At 43.0% G+C, this 20246-nt stretch overlaps 1 protein-coding gene across 7 annotated transcripts in view; it reads right to left on the bottom strand.

Annotated features, from left to right (window-relative positions):
* HUWE1 (HECT, UBA and WWE domain containing E3 ubiquitin protein ligase 1) overlaps nt 1-20246 on the bottom strand; it is a 158864-nt gene that overhangs the window by 16421 nt on the left and 122197 nt on the right. For all 7 annotated transcript variants that reach the window (XM_036270445.1, XM_036270447.1, XM_036270446.1 and 4 more), the window contains 18 exons: nt 15419-15630; nt 14834-15016; nt 12202-12374; nt 11701-11849; nt 10918-10993; nt 9944-10042; nt 9239-9372; nt 8882-9050; nt 7350-7578; nt 6277-6455; nt 5897-5986; nt 5578-5732; nt 4327-4372; nt 2568-2852; nt 1370-1661; nt 1077-1207; nt 368-582; nt 3-291 (listed from right to left, as the gene is read on the bottom strand). In XM_036270445.1, coding sequence (XP_036126338.1) covers nt 3-291; nt 368-582; nt 1077-1207; nt 1370-1661; nt 2568-2852; nt 4327-4372; nt 5578-5732; nt 5897-5986; nt 6277-6455; nt 7350-7578; nt 8882-9050; nt 9239-9372; nt 9944-10042; nt 10918-10993; nt 11701-11849; nt 12202-12374; nt 14834-15016; nt 15419-15630 — 3106 coding nt within the window. The remainder of the gene's footprint in view (nt 1-2; nt 292-367; nt 583-1076; nt 1208-1369; nt 1662-2567; nt 2853-4326; nt 4373-5577; nt 5733-5896; nt 5987-6276; nt 6456-7349; nt 7579-8881; nt 9051-9238; nt 9373-9943; nt 10043-10917; nt 10994-11700; nt 11850-12201; nt 12375-14833; nt 15017-15418; nt 15631-20246) is intronic.

Raw genomic sequence — 20246 nt, 5'->3', positions numbered from 1 at the left:
ACCTGGGCTTCGGAGAATGGCAGAGAGTGCAGAGGTGCTGCTGTGCCCAAAGAGCCGCTCATGCATGAGCTGCCGTTGCCGGGCTTCCTGCTCCCGCCTCAGGGCTTGAGCCTCAGCTGCAATGTCAGGTGGCATCACTGCTAATACACTGTCCTCCATGTCCTCCAAGACACTACGGCGCAGGTCTGAGGGCAGAGTCTGGATGAAGGTCACAGGGTCCATGGGAGTGTCTGAGCTGGCATTCTGTGCTAGTTCCCGTCGCTGTTGCTCAGCTCTCTGCTGTGCCAGCACCTATTGAGTAGACGAAGTCAATGGGGGAATACTCATGGCCAGGCAGCCTGGTCCCACCAGCTTCCCATTCACATACCTCCTCCTGGATGGCTGGAGGCAGGGCAGCCAGGAACTCAGGGCTCACTTCGGTCACACCAGGGTTTGCTACTACTGCAGGAGTTGAGCTATTTGTGGAGGGGGCAGTCCGGGTTGGTGGACGGATGCCTAGCTGGTTCTGCAGCACTTCCCGGCGGATGTCATCAGGCAGAGCAGCCAGAAAAGAGGGGTCCACACCTTCGGGGAGACTGATACCTGAAAGGAGATGGAAGATGTAAAGGAACTTAACACCTCTACTGATGCCTAAGATGTAAATGAAGGAAAGAAACCCATGGCCTTATTTGAGGAAACCAACTTTTTGTCCTTACTGCATGCCAAGAACACATAGAAATAGCCCACCCACCTTCCCTAGGATCAGAATAACTTGTTATGTGCCAGGTTGTGTGTACACTGTCACTTAACTGTCATCAAGACCCCACCATGAAGCTATTATCACCTTCTCAGTATCAAGAAGATCAGAAGTTATGTAATGGCCACAGGCCCTAAAGGCAGGAAGTGGCAGAGGGGAATCGGAGCAAAGATCAGTTTGACTCCACAGCCTGGGCTCATTCCATTATGCAGCTTTAGCAGACCCTTACTGCTGGTCCTCCTCCCAAATATGCTTGCCATCCACCTGAATAGAACTATTTGATTAATGGCTACAAGAGCCCAAGGAACCCCAGGATAGCCTGAGCACACATGCAGCTCACCTGCAAGAGGATCTTCCTCTTCACTGCTTGTTGAAGGCAGTGGCTCTTCTAGGATTCCCCGGGAATCTGCTCCAGAAATGGCCACGGCAGACTCTCTGGTGGAAGAACTCTCAGAGGATGCAGGGGTAGAGCTAAAGGAAATCATTTTCATGTTGTTCTCTATATTGTTTTCCCATTTATAAAATACTCCTACAATACCCCTTTCTCAGCATGCGCATTAGTTAGTAAGTATGAATGTGGCTTGACATACCCGCCAATACATCTTGCCCTCCTCTGGTTCACACAATGCTTACCCGTTCTCAGGGGCCTGGGCAGGTTCCCCTGACCTATCACCCCTGCCTTGTGCTTCTGTCACAACTGATGGGGCATCCCCAGGAGTAGAGCTGCCTGCTGTGGGCTGCTCAGAACTGCCAGCTGCTGAGGTGTCACCCACAGCCTCCTCCAGGGTACAGGAAGCCAGGCTGCTGGTGTCCATCGGAGAGCCTTCCAGTTGACTGCTGACAGCTGTCAGTGCATCAGAATCTTCAGCTCTCTCTGGGGAAAGAGAGGCTAGGAGGAAGTCACATGGAGAGGTTAGATCTCTGCCTGGAATTAAGAAGCAGCCAGATTAGACTTCTCATTTCTTTACCTTCACACCATGCTAGCCTGATGTGCCCCCCCCATTTCATCTACTTTAAAAGGCTCAGCTCAAGTCCTTCCTATCACCTGTTGAACATTCATAGTGTTCTAGGCATGCCTGTGAAAGTTTCCCTAAGCACTCCAGGTAAAGGATCCTGTCATTTGCAGATTTCCTGCATGCACCATTGTACATGTGTGTTCGTTCTATTTATCTCATCAAACAAGGGTTCTTGAAGGACAAAAACCCCTGTATCTTAAGGTTTCTCCAGAGCACATCACAAACAGCATAGTATAGAGCAGTGATGGCAACATCCTGTTGGAACACTGCTGAGAGTTTTGAGGCCCCATTTCAGATCAACTGGAAAGAGTGCCATGAGATAAATGATATCTGCCAGGATGGGAGAGCTGTATGTGTGGGGTCATGTGCTTGCCATTCCTAGAACTGTTGAAGGAGGGCAAGCTTTAGTCACGCAGTTCTGAATTTTAATCTCAGCTCAACTACTTACTGACCTTGGGCTAATTATTTCACTTCTAAGTTTTAGTTTATTCATGGAGATAACATCATGTACTTTGGAGGGTTGTTTTTAAAGTTAAATAATAAGCCCAGCACAATAGCCCAGGAACAGAGTGATTACCTCAATAAACTGTTGGCACCATCACTAGTATCATTAGACACTCGGATGTGTAATCACTTGAGGACAAAGATAAGAAATCTCAACTTTAGCTAAGAAAGCTATTGTGCAAGCTGAGATCCTACTACTTGAGGACTTAAGCTTCTACTATTTCTCTAAAATAAGAGAGAAAAAAAACTACAAGGATGTCCATATTTCCCCCTCCTGTACTACTCCCCCCAAATCTTGAAACTGTACTCACTTATAGTGGGAGCTGGAGATAACTCCATCTGAGTCGTTTCTGCTTCTCCACTTGGCCTTGTGGGACCCAATTCCTCTGGCTCTACAGGCATTAATAGCTGTGCAGAGTTCCCTCCATCTCCAGCTGGGGACTGCAGCTCTTGAGGAATCTCTCCCAAGGCTGGTGGGGGTGGGAGTGTTGGTTGCTGTTGTGAGGGCTGTAGAGTGACATGGGTCTCCTTGGATTCAGATGTAGCTGCATCAGTTGATGGGGTTGTTGGGTAGCTGTCAGGCATAGGAGTTCCATCTTTCTCGGAAAGAACGACAATAAGTGTGTTAAGGGGCAATCAGCCAAGGACCTGATTCAGCCATGTGCCACTGAATCAGCACATGTGGCTTGACAAGTATCCCACCTAACCAGTGATGCAGGATCCCCCCCAAACCACCAATGCTTCTAGGAATAGCTCATGGCTGGTCTGGTATACCCAGGATAAGGGCTAAGGCACAGTGCTATCTTAGTCTTGAGAACTGGAGATCCCTTTGTAAATTCTTTCTGTGCCCCAGAAAGAAGAGGAAAAGTTCAAGTCACTTTATATTTGCTCCACTCTAAAGATCACCTGTTCCCTTCCACCACCCTTTTCTTCTAGTCCTAATTACCCAAGGAACATCTACAATTCTGTCTGATGGAAGTAACTGTGCCAAGACTAAGTGTGAATATGCCACACACCAGGGAAAGTAGTAAGTTGTATAGTTATCTTCTAATTGGGGCCTAAAATCCCTACCCCACAACAATACAACTTACTACCTCACCCCAGCATGAGCAGAATTCTCTAAGCAAGGGAAGGCGGCAAGAGGTCATATAACTAGATGACAGACCCTTTTCAAAGACCTTTTGCTAGATTAAGGGCATCAGAACACCTACCCTCTTTCACTGCTTTAAAAAAGACTGTGTAGGCTTTGGTACAATCATTTCCCAACTCAAGTGCCAAAGGAGACAGAAGGTATAGGGAAGCAGAAGTTCTGAGGAAATAGGGGTGGGGGAGACATATAATACCACATGGACCTAGCAGACTCACAAAATGGCTACTGACATTAAGAAGATTAGAAAGCATATAACAGTAATATCATTCAGCCCACAGAGCTACCTTCCCCAAAAGTAGGTTGCTCAAGATAATGTTCCTAGACTTTTAGACTCCACAGACCCATACAATTCACATGAAGTAAAAATTCAAGAGAGACTAACATAGGGTTACCAACTTTTAGTTTAGCTAGGAAAAAAACCCCATCAATATCATTTCATTAAAATATTTTAATACCAAAGAATAAGGAAGGATATAATCTCTATTAAAAAAAGGTCCTTTAAAGGTTGAATAAATTCAGCTTTTGGAAAAACTCATTAAACTTCCCTTATTTTTTTCATTTCCACTGAGGTCTGTCATTTGGGAACCACCATCATCAGGTGTTCTCATGAAGCATCAACCACAGTGGTCACCAAAGGGGACAGGACACATGGCCTCACTACACATGCCAGAAGATAACATAGCACAAACAGAACAAGAAGCTGAACAGAGCACGTCGAATGGGAAGTGTACCACCGTGGGAAAGACAGTAGACTGTATAGTTATCTCCAAGATGGGGTATGACCCTAAAACTATACAATCTACTACCTCATCCCACAGAGCACTAGTGTTCATCTTCAGCCCACTTGGGCCAGCTACTTGGAAGGGTCAGGAGAAAGAATCAACCAGTTAGAAAGAAGGGGAAGAGGAAGGGAGAGTTACCTGAGAGGTTCTGCTCAGTGGAGTCATTAGTCTTAGATGCAGTACACTGCAAAGAGAAGAGACAAACCAATATGGGACTCTGCAAGCACACTAGCGATCAACTGCAATAGTCACCATCCCCCACATAAGCCATCTAGGAGTTCAATGACTAGAATAGAAGATGAATACTTTAGTGTGCAAACATATCTCCAATGTCTCTAATATATACTCATGTCCAAGGATGTCTTGGGGGTGAGGGGTAAACTGCCAGGTGGCTGACTGAAGACAGAGAGGAAGGATAATAAAAACCACTGTAGAGCTAGGCTGGACATCGGACATGACCTGAACACAATCATGAGACCAGCAGAATTTCTCAGTTTCATCCATCCATCCATCCATCCATCCATCCATCCATCCATCCATCCATCTCCCTCCCTCCCTTCCCTGGGCTCATTTTGTTCTCTTCAGCTTTTTCAATCATGCCAGGATTGCTTATTTTCTGTCCCTTTTCATGTGTTTAAAACGACGTTACTGTTTATTACGTAAACGTTCTATACAAAAGTATTTGCTAGATAAAGCTTGTTATAACTGAACACTTCAGCATCCTTATTTTTAATCTACTGGATACCCTAACTGCTGACAAGGGTATAATAAAGTATTTCACTAGTCTTTTATTTTCTTTGTATATCTATTAGCTTTTAATTAACATATTTTAAAGCTATGCTGTTGGAAGGTCCAGAAATTTCAGAAAAAAGTAAGTAGCTAGATTCTTTCTAAACCAAAATCATGGTTTGAGCCCTAGAAAATGACATGTGGTGATGGAGTTCAGATTAGAAACATTTTCTCTGCTCTGAAGCCTACGCATATGAAGGAATGGGGTTATCTTGGTAAGGTCCTCCCCTCCACACTTGGTAAGACAACCTACTAAGAGAAATGGAATTGAACCACCAAGATCATGGTCATAGTAAAGGTCATTCTTTTTGCCTAGTTTCAGTCACTGAAGGTAGAGACTACACAGTGCGACTTGCTGAGTCAGGAGCCACTCGGGTTCTGGCTTGTTTTCCCCAGCAAGATACTAGAAAAATTATTTTCCCTCTTCGTTTTAATTCTTCCCCCAGAACCATGTGAGTGTACAGCAAATTTGGAATGGATCATTTCTCAGGTTCAGTGTGAATGTTCCAGGATTCTTCAATGACTCTTGGTGTCATGTGTATGTCAAAATCATAGTGAGTCAAGGCAGATAGATGAATCCTCCCAGCCCTCAGGAATCACCTGTGCACTCTGATCCCTGTTCTCCTTATCTTCTTTGCCTTTGTCAGTTATTTTTGTTTCTTCCTCAGCCAGCTGTTTCCTTCGTTTCTCCCGCCTTTCTTCCAGCTCCTCATCCCTCAGGAATTCCAGGTGGTTAACAATGGGCACTTTAACAACTGGATCAAAGAAGCAAAGATCAGAGGCTACTCAGGGGAGGTGGGGGAGGAACCCAAGAGGCAGAGTTTGTGGCCACAGAGAACCAGGGAAACAACTTTCCATGTACTTGCTCCAGCACTGGAGGGCTCACTACTGCCCTGATAACCAAACTGTCGCCACACACCTGAAACACAGTCGTGCATACTCTCAGCATCAAGAACTTTACATTCCTCTGTCCAGCGCGTCAGGGCTGTGGGGATGCTGGACAGGGTCCCTGTAGAAGAATAAAGGAGAGTGAGACTCTTGGCCTTGTCATGTGTCAACTGATCCAAAAATCGCAGTAGTCCCTAACAGGACCCAGTGTCTATAACAAGGTTTGACACATCACAGGTACCAGAGATAATACAGTTTTTGTTGCCTTTGGCTGTCATTGAGTAGTTCTGGCTTCTGTTATAAAATGGGGTTTCTCCAGGCAGGGCAAGATACTGTCCTGCTTTCCCCCAACATGGAAAAGTAGAACCTGACAAAAATGTACCCCCCCCCCCTTCACTCATATAAACTTGCCTGCTTGACTGGTAGCTGTGCTCTGGTCATGGAAAAAGTCATCCAGAAGTTCATCGTCAGACCGAGCAATAATGTGGACGTCATCGTTGCCCACCAGGAGGCGGGCCCGGCCCCGGCTTTGTAAGGGAAGGCTGCTGCTCAACTGAAGGATGTCAGCAGCAGCAGAGGGACCAAGCAACCTATAGTGATGGTGAAATGTCATCGTCACTGTACATAGGGGCCCTGTAACTCATTACTGTGAGACCCTTTCTGTACCCTCTTGAAATGAGTAACATTATTTTGGACTGATCACACTACACATAAGTCGTAGTTACTTTTGTAACTACTCCACCAGTTTGTACCAGTTTATTTGGGTTGGGGTTGTACATTACTCCATAGTTCCTAGAAAAGAGTATGAGTGCCACTGATGTCAGGAACTGTGTTCGGGTATAATGTCTTTCTTACACACCCACTGTAATTTGTACAATGACCATTACACCTATATCCCTTTTATTCACTTCTAAAATTACTTAAAAGTAACTTAGTATGTGAAAGAAACACTAAACCCTAGGATATGAATCCTGTTCTGTGTATATCTAAAGTGTTAAGTACTTGGTGTATGAGATGCTGAATGAATACACAGGACACTTAAGCAAAAGCCAAAGAACACGCTATACAATTTGGCATTACCCAAAAGGCTGCACATACAATCCACAAAGAAATGGGACAAATAGCCCTGGCCGGTTTGGCTCAGTGGTTAGAGTGTCGGCCTGCGGTCCAGAGAGACCTGGGTTCGTTTCCCGTTAAGGGAATGTACCTCGGTTGCACTTTGTCCCCGGCCCTGGTTGGGTCATGTGGGTGGCAACCACTCAATGTGTCCCTTTCACATCGATGTTTCTCTCTCTCTCCCTCCCACTCTATCTGAACAAAATATCGAAAAATGTTCTCGGGTGAGGATAAAAAAAATAAAAGAAAAAAAGAAATGGGACAAATATGTTATTTGTGTGTGTGATAACAGCATTAAGTGATGAACTGCTTCCTGCAGGTCAAGACAATGCTGAAGCCCAGTGAGCCCAAAAACCTTTGTAACTCACCTCTGGAGTATGAGAGGAGGGTTGGGCTGGCGATTTCCAGGGTAGTGAACGTGAATGGTGTGGCCTGTATTAGCTGTCAGCTGCCTTAGGGTCCTCTGACTGCGCCCGATGCCCTGGGTGAGACGTGTTGTAGAGGAGCCACTTCCCAATGTTAGGGAACTGTGGTCTGCATGGCGTACCATCAGTGGGTGGGTGGTAGGGATATTTCCTGGGGAAGGGGGGATGTCTGCTGCAAGGACAATATGCAAAGGGGTCAGTACCAAAAAAAAGTTTCTTCCATGGTTGTTCAAGCAGAACCATGTCTCCTGGGCCTTACTTCCTCACACGGAAACCTGAGCTTTGTCCTTTCTCCCTCATTCCCATACCTCATCTCTGATCACGGACATTACGATAGCTTATACCACCATTTCTCACCTAGATACTGCAACAGCTCCTAAATAGTACCTTCTCCCAATCCATTCTCCACGCTATAGCCACAGGGATGCTTCTAGGCCCTTCAGAGGCATGCTGCTCCCTCCACCTTGAAGACCCCTCTCCCTCTTCTTCACCTGCTCTTTTGTTGTTGGCTTAGATGTCACTTCCTCTGATTTTACAGATTGGCTTAATAATCCTTTGCTATGTCCTTTCTTATCATACTACAATGTAGTTCCTGCTTCTTTATAATTCCTAATAGACTGTAAGCTCCTATGAGGGAAAAGGGCTATTGTCTTTGCACTCCTCAAATATTTGTTCAATTTGTTGAACGAACAAAGGCTCAACATAAGGAAGACTGATGGAATTCACAAAAATGCAAAGAAAATAACAGAAAATAAGGTATCTTGAAAATTATGTAGTCCAATCCATTTTTTTTCTTTTCAAACTTTTCATTTACAGGTGACAAACTGAGGCTCAAAGAGGTAAGAGACTACTTGGCCAAGACAACCCACCAGAACATTTCAGTCTTTTCTGCTATATCATGCTTGTGATTTGGGGTCAAGACCTGCCTTCTCAAGACAGGTTGATTTTAAGAACTTGATGCTAAAAGGGAACTGTGACATTGATGGGGGAGGAGGGAAGAGATTCACTCTCTCCCCTGAAAAGATGCATCCTTGATGAACAGAGTGAATGTGCTCAAATCTACTCCCCAATGCCAAGCTCAAAGGTGTCCATCCAAACTCTCAAGATCCAGTGTTAAGACACAAGGATTACTAAATGCCCCATTACTGTAGTATGCACATGGGTGCTTGATGCAGTCAGCCTTGGTATAGCATTTTTAAAAAACTCAAGCAAATCATCAAGTTGTCCAGGCTCTAAAATGGCTGCCTGTTTACTGAGGTGGAAAGAACAAGAGCAGCCTCTTACTATTCTTTTTTCTAAGTATACATTTATTGAGAGAGATGGATTCAGATATCCCTTGCCCCAGGAAGCTGGCATAGGAAAAGAAGGGCTGTCTATCTGATTGTTAGCTGCTCTGTTTCATTCACTATTTGGCTTACCCTAGAGAAGGGTATAAGAATCAAGAGATAAAACCCAGCTGAGCCCCTGTATCTTACTAGCACTGGAGAACATGTTGTCAAACTCAATGATGAGATCATCCTCCCGGTCAAAGCGCTCAAATCGGACCAAGGGAGAAGCGTTCATATCAGGGTAATCCTCATCCAACTCCATTTCAGAGCCATCGTCGTCATCGTCTTCATCTCCCTCTTCACCTTCATCATCCTCCTTAAGGGGAAAATAGGAGATGGAGAATTGCTGGAGGTAAGGATTTTCTGAAGTCTGGTGTCATGGCCACATTTGCACATGAGGGAGGGAGGCGCTGAGGCTAGCAACCCAGACTGTTGGTTTTCTCCAGCTCTGTGTTCCCATGGAAGAGGTTGTCTGAACCAACCCCAAACACAGTCCCCCCTCACCTGATCATCTTCCTCATCTTCCTCCTCCTCCTCCTCTTCATCCTGACTATCATCCTCATCCTCGTTACTGCCACTGCTGTCCTCTTCCTGAGTGTGCTCCTCCTCATCCTCAGGGTCCAGGATATTCATGGAATCTAAAACAAAGGGAGCACATTGGAGGACTATACTGAGTAGCTAGAAAACAGGCTACTGTGCAGGCCGGCATACTTGAGTGGGAAGGCGATATGATATCTGACTCTAGGAGAGGAAGAACCAGATCTGGGGTGATATACAGACTTAGTGAGCCAGCCCCAATTTCCTGAAAGTGCTAATCAGTGCATCACCACGCTGAGCAGGGTGGCTGAATGTGGAGGCTTGAAGAGCCACGGTCTAGGACTTGGCCAAGTCTCCTGGTGCCCCCTTGCCTTTCCAACCCTACTTCACTACTGACTGCATCCTGTTGGTAAGAGGGAATCTGGAGCGATGATAGCAGGTGGGTGAGAAGAAAGCGAACCAAGTAAGAAGTGACAAACTTTTGGGCAAGCAGTAGTAACATGTTATTTGAAAAACTGGCTGAGGATAAAGTGGATGGTGTATGTCAGCGCATGCAGACAGATGCTTCCTTATTCTGCACATTTGGGCAGCTGCCTCCAGGAAAACCCTAGTGTAGTATCTGGCAGACGTGCAGGGCAAGAAGGGAGGCCTTTCCGGCCTCGGCACTCTCACCTTCTCGGTTGGCCTGCAAGGTGGAAGCTTGGCTGAGGTTGGAAGGAGCTTCATCCATCAGCACGTCCTCTTGTGATTCATCCTCTCCACTTCTGCTCACTGAAGGTTACAGAGCAGAGCCTTCACTGAACAACAGAGGACTCCCCTTTCCAGATTGGGTGTGCCTAAAGTAGCTACATACACCCAGCAGATATATATATATACACACACACACACACATATATATATATATATATATATATATATATTTGATGCGGGAGAAGACCTGGGTTCTCTTGCTTTTGACTACCTACTTGAGCTTGGCCAGTCACTTTACCTGTCTGAGTCTCAGTTTCCTCATCTGTAAAATGGGATGATCATACCTGCCCTGCCAATTCCACTAACCGTGAAGCCACAGAGGATAATAATGGGTGTGAAAAAGCCCTGTCAAATTTAATACTATCTATTTCTGTTAATCATTTGATGTTCTTCATCAATAAAATAAAAACAAGTAACACATACACCCTTAGAGCCAGGTGACAGTAGGGTTACCTTTGCCATTTTCCCTCTCAGTGGTAAAAAGGGACACCCTTAGGGATATGATCACTCTTTTTACACTACTGAGACTCAGAGACAGAAAGCCCCTGAATTTTGTTGAATAACTGTAAGGAAAGCACTTTCTCATCCTATAGCCTTTACAGCCTCCTCTAGGCCTCCATGAATAGTAAATACTCTTAATGTGCCTAATGTATCATCTATACTGATTGCCACCCCTCCCCCACCTCCCCCATACAGGCAACACGTCAGACCCACCACAGGCCTGTAGATGGATTGTGAATTTCTCATCTGTAAGATAGTCAACATCAAGACAGGCAGCAATCTAGGCTGGCTATGAGCCCTTAGGCAGAGCTGAGCAAGCAGATGATGAGAAAAAGGGTCCTCCCAAGAGAGACTGAGGCAAAGGAAGAGGCTATACTCAGTTCTAGGGCTCTCACCTATAATTGTACTGTTCCCAGATCCGCCATCCCTCTCAAGCAACTCATCTATCAGGTCCTCCAGCTCATTCTCAACCTGGAGAGAGATAGAACATATATAGATACACACAAGTCTATCATTGTGCTATCACTAAAACCCTAAAAAGCCAGCATGTATTTCTAGGATAATGTGTGACAGAGGTTGTTAACATAACTACCACACACTTGGTGGTGCTAAGATTACAGAAACTACCACGTGCTGCCAATCCATACTCACACTGTCTTTCAAATGGAGACCAGGTTAATCTTTACACTGTCCAGGAATACACGCAGATCTCCTTAGAACTAGCAGCTTAGGACTATAGGCCCCATTTCTTACCATTGCTACCAGCTCCAGAAATTACGATGCTTTCTTTAGGGTTTTTACAAGACTACTGTTTGAACACTCCCATGAGAAGTGGTGCTACAGGAATGGCAATAATGTTAAGGAGCTTCCATTAATACCAGAGCCAAGTAAATCAAAGACCCTGGGCCCAAAAGTCAGCTTTCTACATCAACATTTCTCCTGTGCCTAAGTTTTCTTGTTGGGATCTATTCCATATCATAGAATCTTGACTCTACCCCCACCCATCATTTAATACAATCCAAATACATTTACTGAGCATCTACTAAGCATATCATCTATACTTCTCTACAAAGCAGACAGCATTGTGACAAGGATCTAAAGTACTCACCCACCCACATCACTTGGGGGTTTTGGTTCAGCGCCGCAAAAGGGGTATGCTGGGTGATCTGCCTCCCTACCTGCATCTCTTGTGAACTGAGCACCTCAGGCTGCCCAGCAATCACCACTGAGTCGGTTTCAGCCTCCCCATCCATGATATCCCCATCTGCCACCTCTGTCTGAGTGACATCATGATCCTCCTCCTGCACTTCTGCTTCCCCAGGCTCGCCTGAAACAATCAACCAACCAGCAAAATAATCAAAGGGTGCCTATGTGCAGGGCACCATGAGGCAAGCGTGAAGACAATAAGGTTCCTTCCCTGGGCAAGTTTACAAGTTCTCAGAGAATAAATGAATGGGTGACAAAGGAAAAGACAAGGCTACGTGTGAGGACAGCCAAATAAGGCTGCAATTTTAAGCAATTCTTTGTGGGGCAGATTCCCACGCCACTATGACAGATCTCTGGAAGGCCAGCAAGTTCCCAGGGAAACACTACCAAGCCAGAACAGTTGAGATGCCATGCCCATAAAATAACTATGCCCACCCGGCCAGCACTCCACTCCATTGGCTCTGATTCCCTACCTGGGTCCTGCTGGTTGCTATTGGAGTCCTGAGAGGCTCCTTGGGCATCCTGCTCAGCCTTGCTCTTGTTAGAAGCACTCTTGCTGCCAAAAAGGCTACTGGGTTGGTTCACAATCCGGGAAAGGGTTTCCAAAGGCTTCAGAGCAGCATTGACTGTATTGGCCATGTTGGGGCTGGGATAAAGACAGAGATGGACTGAACATAGAAATCCACACTAAAAGTAAACAAGGCTCATCACAGTACAATTATCCCAAAAATGGGGCACAGAAGGTACAAGGTGAGCCCGGGACACACTGTTTTACTAAAAGGCTTTAAAAAATGTGGTCATTACTACAGGCCAAATTTGAGACAATCTGTGAGCATCAAAAAGGATACTGACTGCAATTACAATACATTAAATATAAAAAGAACCCACAAGAATGCCAGCTAATACAAAGGAATGCAAGAATCAGAAAATGATCATTTTGCAACCAGCAATGTAAATGATTCAGGCAAGGATCAATGAATAGAAGAACGAACATCACCTATGTACTCCTCTTGCCAAAAAATAAAAAGGTTGGCCTGAATCTAACCATAAGGAAGCAATTAGACAAATCCAGATTATGGGATATTACTATAAAAATCTGCCTCCCTGGATGCTTCAAAATAGTCAAGGATCATTAAAAAACCACCAACCAACCAAACAGCAAGAGACCCATGACAACCAAATGCAACTGATTGATGCTCTCTGGATTAAAACACTCTCTTTTGGGCTTTAAAAACATAGTTGGAATAATTGGATATATCTGAATATGGAAATATATATTGAGTACTATCATATAATGGTAAATTTCTTAGATTTGATGATGGTATTCTAGCCATGTAAGGGAATGTTTGTTCTTAGGAGAGCATATTAAAGTATTTAGAAGTTAACCATCAAGTTGTCTGCATAAATTTCAAACAATTCACCTCCCATTCCTTCTTGAAGAGGCAACAGGAGGGGGTAACTAAAGCAAATGGGACAGAATGTTAACAACTGGTTAGTCTAGGTGAGACATATGGTGCTCATTACATTACTGTGAATGCAAAATTTTAAAATGTTTTTAAGGCACTGATGAGGTTGTGTCAAAAGGACAATAACTATAGTGATCAAAATAATTCAATAATTGATTTTAATGCTGCAATTATGTCAACATTAAAATTTTTAAATTAAAAAATGGAAAAAAATAAAGTTAGATATACACATTAAAAAAAAAGAATCAATGAAAACCCACAAATCCACAATAATACTTAAAAATAGGAAGCCAGAGAAAACTTACATTTGAGGTAGTGATTTAATTCATTTTTTATTTTACTCTGAAAATTGGTGATTTAAGGGAAAAAACTGAGTTTTTATCCTGCTTTTTCAGAAGGAACTGTATTTTAGGATAACTGGACTTTCCCTCTTGAACTGGGGCTAAATCACAGAAAAATGCCCACTAACAATGTAGAACGAATAACAGAAATCAGAAAGTTGTCATTGATAACCCCCAACGAAATTAAGTGACACATGCAAGGATTATCAATTGGCATTAAGACCATTAATTAGGTACATGGTTGATAGGGAACCAGACATTTGTACAGTGCCAAAGTAATAACATGGATTATTTTCTAGTAAGAGAGGCCAAAATATAATAGTACAGTGATAATTATCTCTAGTGGTCAATCTTATCATGATTAATAGTGGTAGTTCAAGGAGATGTGTCTTCCTATTATACAATGAGATGTACATCATCTATGTATCCTAGCCAATAATGTTTAAATTGCTCCATTAAGCCTCTAGCTCTAACAAGAAGTTTACAGGAAATAGGGAGTAAAGGAACAAACAAGTTAAACTATGCTGCCAAGGTACCAAATGCAAATCCAGAAGTTAAAACACTCTGCAGGACAGCAGGCCTTGCAATTTCAATAACTTAGTGTCATGAATAACAATATAAAATGAAGATTTAAAAAATTAAGGACCTTTACTAGAATAGAGTTGCATGGGACACAATCAGATGTAATATAAGGCCCATAACTGGATTTTGGTTTGGACAAAATTTTTTGTATATAGATTTGGGCATTAGATAGGATAAAACTTTATTTACACAGAAAGGTAGAGACTAGTAACTAAACCAACAACAAAAAGCAAACAAAAAATTAAAAAGCAAACACCCCCCACCACCAAATCCACCCCGCCCCAGATTATACAATAGCATGTATGTCGTTTTATTTATGTATGTGAAGAAAACCACAGAAAGATAGACAATAACAGTGGTATCTGGGTGGTAGGAATATGGTGTCTATTTCTGCTCATCTGTATTCTTATGATACACATATACTCTTATAATAAAAGGTTACTTTTAATTAAAGGGGGAAGCTTGGAAAAAATTCAGTAATATTCTTGTTTCCAGCAAATGAGATAAACTAAGGCCTAAAAAAGAAAGTGCCTTGCTTAAAAGCTGTAACACTAAGAACTCAGGTTCCCACCTACACCCAGAACCTTTCCTATCACACTGGTTTCTTACTACTCATTTGGCAAGAAAACATGAAATATTAGGCAAATGGATAAGTAAGCAGCATGATTAAAAAGAGGGGCAAAAAGCCTGGGGCTGGTACTTGAGAATGATTTTACCTGGACAGGTCCAGGCTGTGAGGCACTCTGGCTAGGTCATTAACCAATCCCTTCTTCAGGAAGAGTCGAATGATATTGTTCATGCCATTGTGCTGGGTCTTGGCTGTGGCACTGCTGTAGAAGCTGGAGGTGGAGGGGCAGGACTCCATAATAGTACTGATGATACACATCACTGCCTGAAGCCTGGGAGAGAATTTGACATCTCTATCATGTGAATATAGCTCATTTTTAGGCCACATCTTCACCAACTTGCCTCAGATAACCCTCATGTGCTCTGTTTCCCCCTAAAAGAAATTAACTAAACAGGTGAGACCTCACTCTTTGGGTGGCAGCACTCTTCACTTCAAAACGTTAATTTAAAAAGTAAGACTGAATAACCTACCCAACTTCTTTCTTAAAGAATAAAAGCAATCTTTTGTTTTCTCTGTTTACCCACCTCCTCCAAATATAATCAGTTTAAGGACCAGAGAATGTACAGTACTGGTATAACCAGAACTCTTGTTCAAATGCAAGAAATCCCACGAACCAAGAATGAAGTAAGGGGATGTTACTGGTTATCAGCATTAGGTCAGGCATGAATTTTACCTGGCGTGTTTTTCTGTACTCTCAGCCATAGCCAGTGCCCGTCCCAGGGCTGCTTTTACTTCATTCACAAGGGCCACCTGGGCATCTGTGCCACTCCCTGCAGCGGCCAGGCTCGCGAGGAATAGGCGGGCCAGGGCAGGTGTATCCTTGTCTTCTGCATTCTGGGTATGTGGGAGGAGGTGGTCCAGGACAAAAGCTAGCACACTGCAGTCCTGAAAAGTCATTAATCATGAGATTTACTCACAAGCACAATTATGCCATATTGTTTGCATTATCAACAAGGTGCACACATACAGTTGATCCTTGAAGTCACCCAGTCAGTGATTATCAGGCCCACTTTATGCATGAGAAAACCAAGGCTTAAAGGTACAAGCTAAGTGAGTAGCAAATACAGATTTTATGTTCCAAATCCCATTCATTTTCTACTACACAGTTTACACATCTTCATTTAAGATGTTACTTGACATTTCTTAAAAACATTTTTATGTGAGATGTTTAAATGGAACTGTTCACAGCAAACCTATAAAAGAGTTAAGACAGTTCAGTATTTTCCCCATCTAACAGATAGGCCTGAAGAAATGTGACTTACACAAAGAACTTAGTCAATGGCAAGGATTCAAATCTTGATTCCTAATTGAGTGAAAATTCAATTAAACTGCAATATTCCCAAGATCTACAATATGCCCCTAGGAACTGGCAGGAGTTGAATGAGAAACAGCACAGTCATAGATATGCACATTACAAACACATTTAATGCAGGATTATTTAATAGCAAAAAAGGTCCAACAACAGGGAAGAAAATCAAGTTAGACCTTTCCCAATAATTCCTTATCTTAAAAAGAAAACTTAGTTCTGTTGTCATTCAAGCAGACTTTGGATCAAAATGCACTGATGATTTTGGAATTAGGTAAGAGATGATGGCCAAACAAATGAACCGTACACTTTAAAATGTTTAATTTCAGCCCTGGCTCATTCGGCTCAGTGGTTAGAGCACTGGCCCGCAGACCAGAGAGTCATGGGTTTGATTCTAACCAAGGGCACGTACCTCGGTTGCAGTTCGATCCCTGGCCCTGGTCAGGGTCATGCGGGAGGCAACCAATCGATGTCTCCCTCCCTCCCTCCCTCCCATTCTGTCTGAGGATAAATGGAAAAATATCCCGGGGTTAGGATTAAAAATAAAACGTTTAATTTCACGTGAATTTTACCTCAATAAAAAAAATGCAGTGAAGAATTCTAGAGTCTGGAAAATGAGATAGGGTGACCTTGTTAAGGCAACCATCAGAATTGACAATTATGTGACAGTATTAGTAAGAACTGGAAAAAACCTTGTAATTGGGGAAAGCAATGTGATCAAGTAAAAAGGATTTGGAATCAGAGACCTAGGTTTCAATTCTAGTCCAGTTACTCTTAAGTGTGGCCTTGGGCAAGTTAATAACCTCTCTGAGCCTTCTCTCTCTATATAAGGGGAATAATACCAACAACCTTTTGGTGCTGAGATGAGGATTATCAAGAGTAAAGCACCTGTGAGTACCCAGTACCAGTGGGCCACCTGACACACATTAAACAGATACTTAATAAATTTTCGGTTGTCTTAATGCTATTTAACTACAACTCTTATAAATGAGTAAAAACTTTGAAATAGAAAATAAGAATAGAAGACTTAAACACTTCATATCCAAATGGGCAATAAAGACAGAGACATTTTAACCATAGTTCAATATCATCATAAACCCACCAGCATGGCTAAAATAAAAAGGAAAAATAGCGTGTGATGGCAAGGAGGTGAAGCAATGAGAACTCCCATATGCTGTGCTGGTGATACCATAAATTGATACAACCACTCTGGAAAACTTTTGGCACCATTTGCTAAAGCTAAACAGACTAGCATTTTACTCCTAGGCATATACCATTTAAAAGAAATGCATACCTATATCTATAAAAAACATGTGTAAGAACGAGTACCAGCATTGTTTGTAATACCTCCAAACAGAAAACTACCCAATCGTCTATTAGCATTAATGAATGGATAAAAAATTATATTTCCACAATGAAATTCTATACAGCATTGAAAACAAACTAAAACTACACACATAAAAAGAATCTTGCAAACATGTTAAGCAAAAGAAGCCAGACCACAAAGGAGTGCATACTGTAAGATGACATTTATGTAAAGCACAAAACCAATCTGTGACAACAGAACTCAAGATAATGGTGAACTTATGGAAGCTCAAAGTGGAGGGAGAGATGCAAGGAAGTATAAGGTGGTAGATTTTGTGAAATTTGTAATGTTTAATTTGGGTGGTAGTCATCCAAGGAAGATTAACTGACGAATCACTTAGGAGTTGTTTATTTTATTTTATTTTATTTTTATCTTCACCTGAGGACATTTTTCCATTTTTTGTTTAGGTAGAGTGGGAGGGAGAGAGAGAGAGGGAGAAACATCGACATGAAAGGGACACATCGAGTGGCTGCCACCTGCACGACCAACCAGGGCCAGGGACAAACTGCAACAGAGACACGCGCCCTTAGTGGGAACCGAACCTGGGTCTTTCTGGACTGCAGGCCGACGCTCTAACAGCTGAGCCAAACCGGCCAGGGTGGAGTTATTTTTAAATGCTTTAAAAACTTGTTTTCTTTTAATTCGGTTGTTAATGTGTCTTAGTGTATGCAAATTTATTTATTTTTTTTACTAATATTCATGGTTTGCAGGTTGTTAGGCTCCTTTCTTCTCCTTACATCTTATCCCCAACTACCTATTCATTCCTCTTCAGTTTTCAGATTGGAGATTCAAGATTTTCCACCTTAAAAGCAAGCAAAAGGAAAAAAGCAACCTTCAAACTAATTCACCATTGGAGCTCCCCAAGTTACCCTCCAGTCCATGACCCCAAGCCCTGGATGGAGATGGAGGCTGCTGAAGGAATGAGTTGCCTTCCCCAGGCAGAGTACTGCCTAAGAACTGATTTAGTTGAGAATGAGTGTGAAAAGCAATTCAGACCAAAAGTGGCGGAGAAGGCAAAGGCAGGTGTGCACTCAGAGGAGGACTCATGAAGTTATTGCTGGAAGCCCAAATAAAGCTCCCTTTAAAGAGCCATTTCATAAGCCTTAGATGGAATGGTATATTTCTTCAGAGTCGACCTTGGCCCCAAGAAGTATGTCCTTCAGACTATGCTCTAGCCCAAAGGCACTCTGGTGGCTAAAGGGCAATTGGCTTCCTGAACCAAGTAGAGACTTGGAAATAGCTGACAGCCAGGACGATAGCACCCATGATTCTCGCTTCTCATTTACTTAACATCTGAGCAGGAGCCCCATTGAGGAATAGGCTCTTTTTCTCTTTGGAGCCTCTGATATGGGGGGAAATGCTATGCAAGCTAAATGCAAAAGAAAGAAGATGAAAGAATTTTGGAAAAGAAAGCTTCATCAAAGCCCACAAGCAATAGAATCTTCCATGGTGTGCCCTCTCTTAGGTTTGAGAGGCTGAATATCAATCATAGGATTTTGCTGACCCAGGGAACTTGGGTTTTTATGTCCATATAAAAGTGTTAATTTAGCATGTGGCAAGATAACATTCTGTCATCTGTAGAAAGTAAAATACCCAAGACTAAATTATTTGGAGGAGAAAAGGGAGATGAATTAAATTGATAATGACACTGGGTTCTTAGAATCCCTGGCCCTAACTTTTAAGCCAGGGAGGCAGACCCTCCCCCTGGCTAAGACAGAATGGAAATGTTATATTCAAGTGACCAGAATCAATACACCCAGGATTGTGCCTACAAAGCTGAACTAAAGCAAGACTGGAGAGGTGACAGGGCTCGTGGAGAGAAGACCAGGCTGACTGCAACTTTGGTTGGGAGCGTGCAGTTCCCAGCACATGGCTTTCTTGGAGATCCCAGCTCTCATTCTTGGTGCAATTGGCTGGCTTCCAGCTCTCCAGCAGCCATCTCCTAGGTGCATGATTCAGTGCATGCCATGTGTCATTAGCTTTTATTGATAACCATATTCTGGCTTGTTCCCTTACCCCTTACCTCTATCCAGTCTTCTACACTAGCAGTTATCATTATCAATTGACAAACTACAGGTTTTGGATCCTGCCTATGATTAGGCACAGCATGACTGATTTCATCTGTGGATTCTTTCAGTGGATACTCACCGTCTCTATGTCCCTCCCATTCTTCTTTCATCAGCCATAGCAAAGAACCATCCCAACATCAAACTTTTTGCCCTTTCAGCTCAAGTGTTGTTGTTCAGTCTCTCACATGTCAATGTGGGCATGGTACATGAACCAGGACCCTTCAAGATGGATGATCACTTTCCACTACTGTCACCTGATATCCTCCCCAGCCCCTGCCCTCTCACCAGATTTTTCTCAGCCCACTGCAGAATCTGGTATGGCCCACCATTAGGGAATCAGTATTTCAGAGAAGTTGGAAATAACCCTCTACCATCAATATGCTTCAAAGACCTTTTGCCTTTGGCCTGTTAGGATGCCTCTCCAGCTACTGAGCTCACCAATAACATAATCTGATAGGGAGAGACCATTCATGTTAGAAATAAAGGTCTATGCTTTGTGGGGGTCCAAGACTCCAGTGGAAGATGATTTTCATCAATTGAGGAGTGATGGGGAAAACAAAAGCAATAAAAAATGTTAACTTGTACCATGTATTTTTACTACACTTTTCTTAAAAATAGAGCAATGGGAAAATTCTGAAAGAGATTGACATTTTTCTCAACAGGAACCCATACTTAGCAGTTCTAGCTTTCATTAAATTTTGCTCTTTGGTACCTGGGCCTCTTATTTAACATCGACATTTGTTTTAACTCTCTTGGCAGA

This window comes from Molossus molossus, unplaced genomic scaffold, assembly GCF_014108415.1.
Source record: "Molossus molossus isolate mMolMol1 unplaced genomic scaffold, mMolMol1.p scaffold_m16_p_2, whole genome shotgun sequence".
NCBI classification, from domain to species: Eukaryota; Metazoa; Chordata; class Mammalia; order Chiroptera; family Molossidae; genus Molossus; species Molossus molossus.
This window is presented reverse-complemented; position numbering and strand designations above follow the sequence as displayed.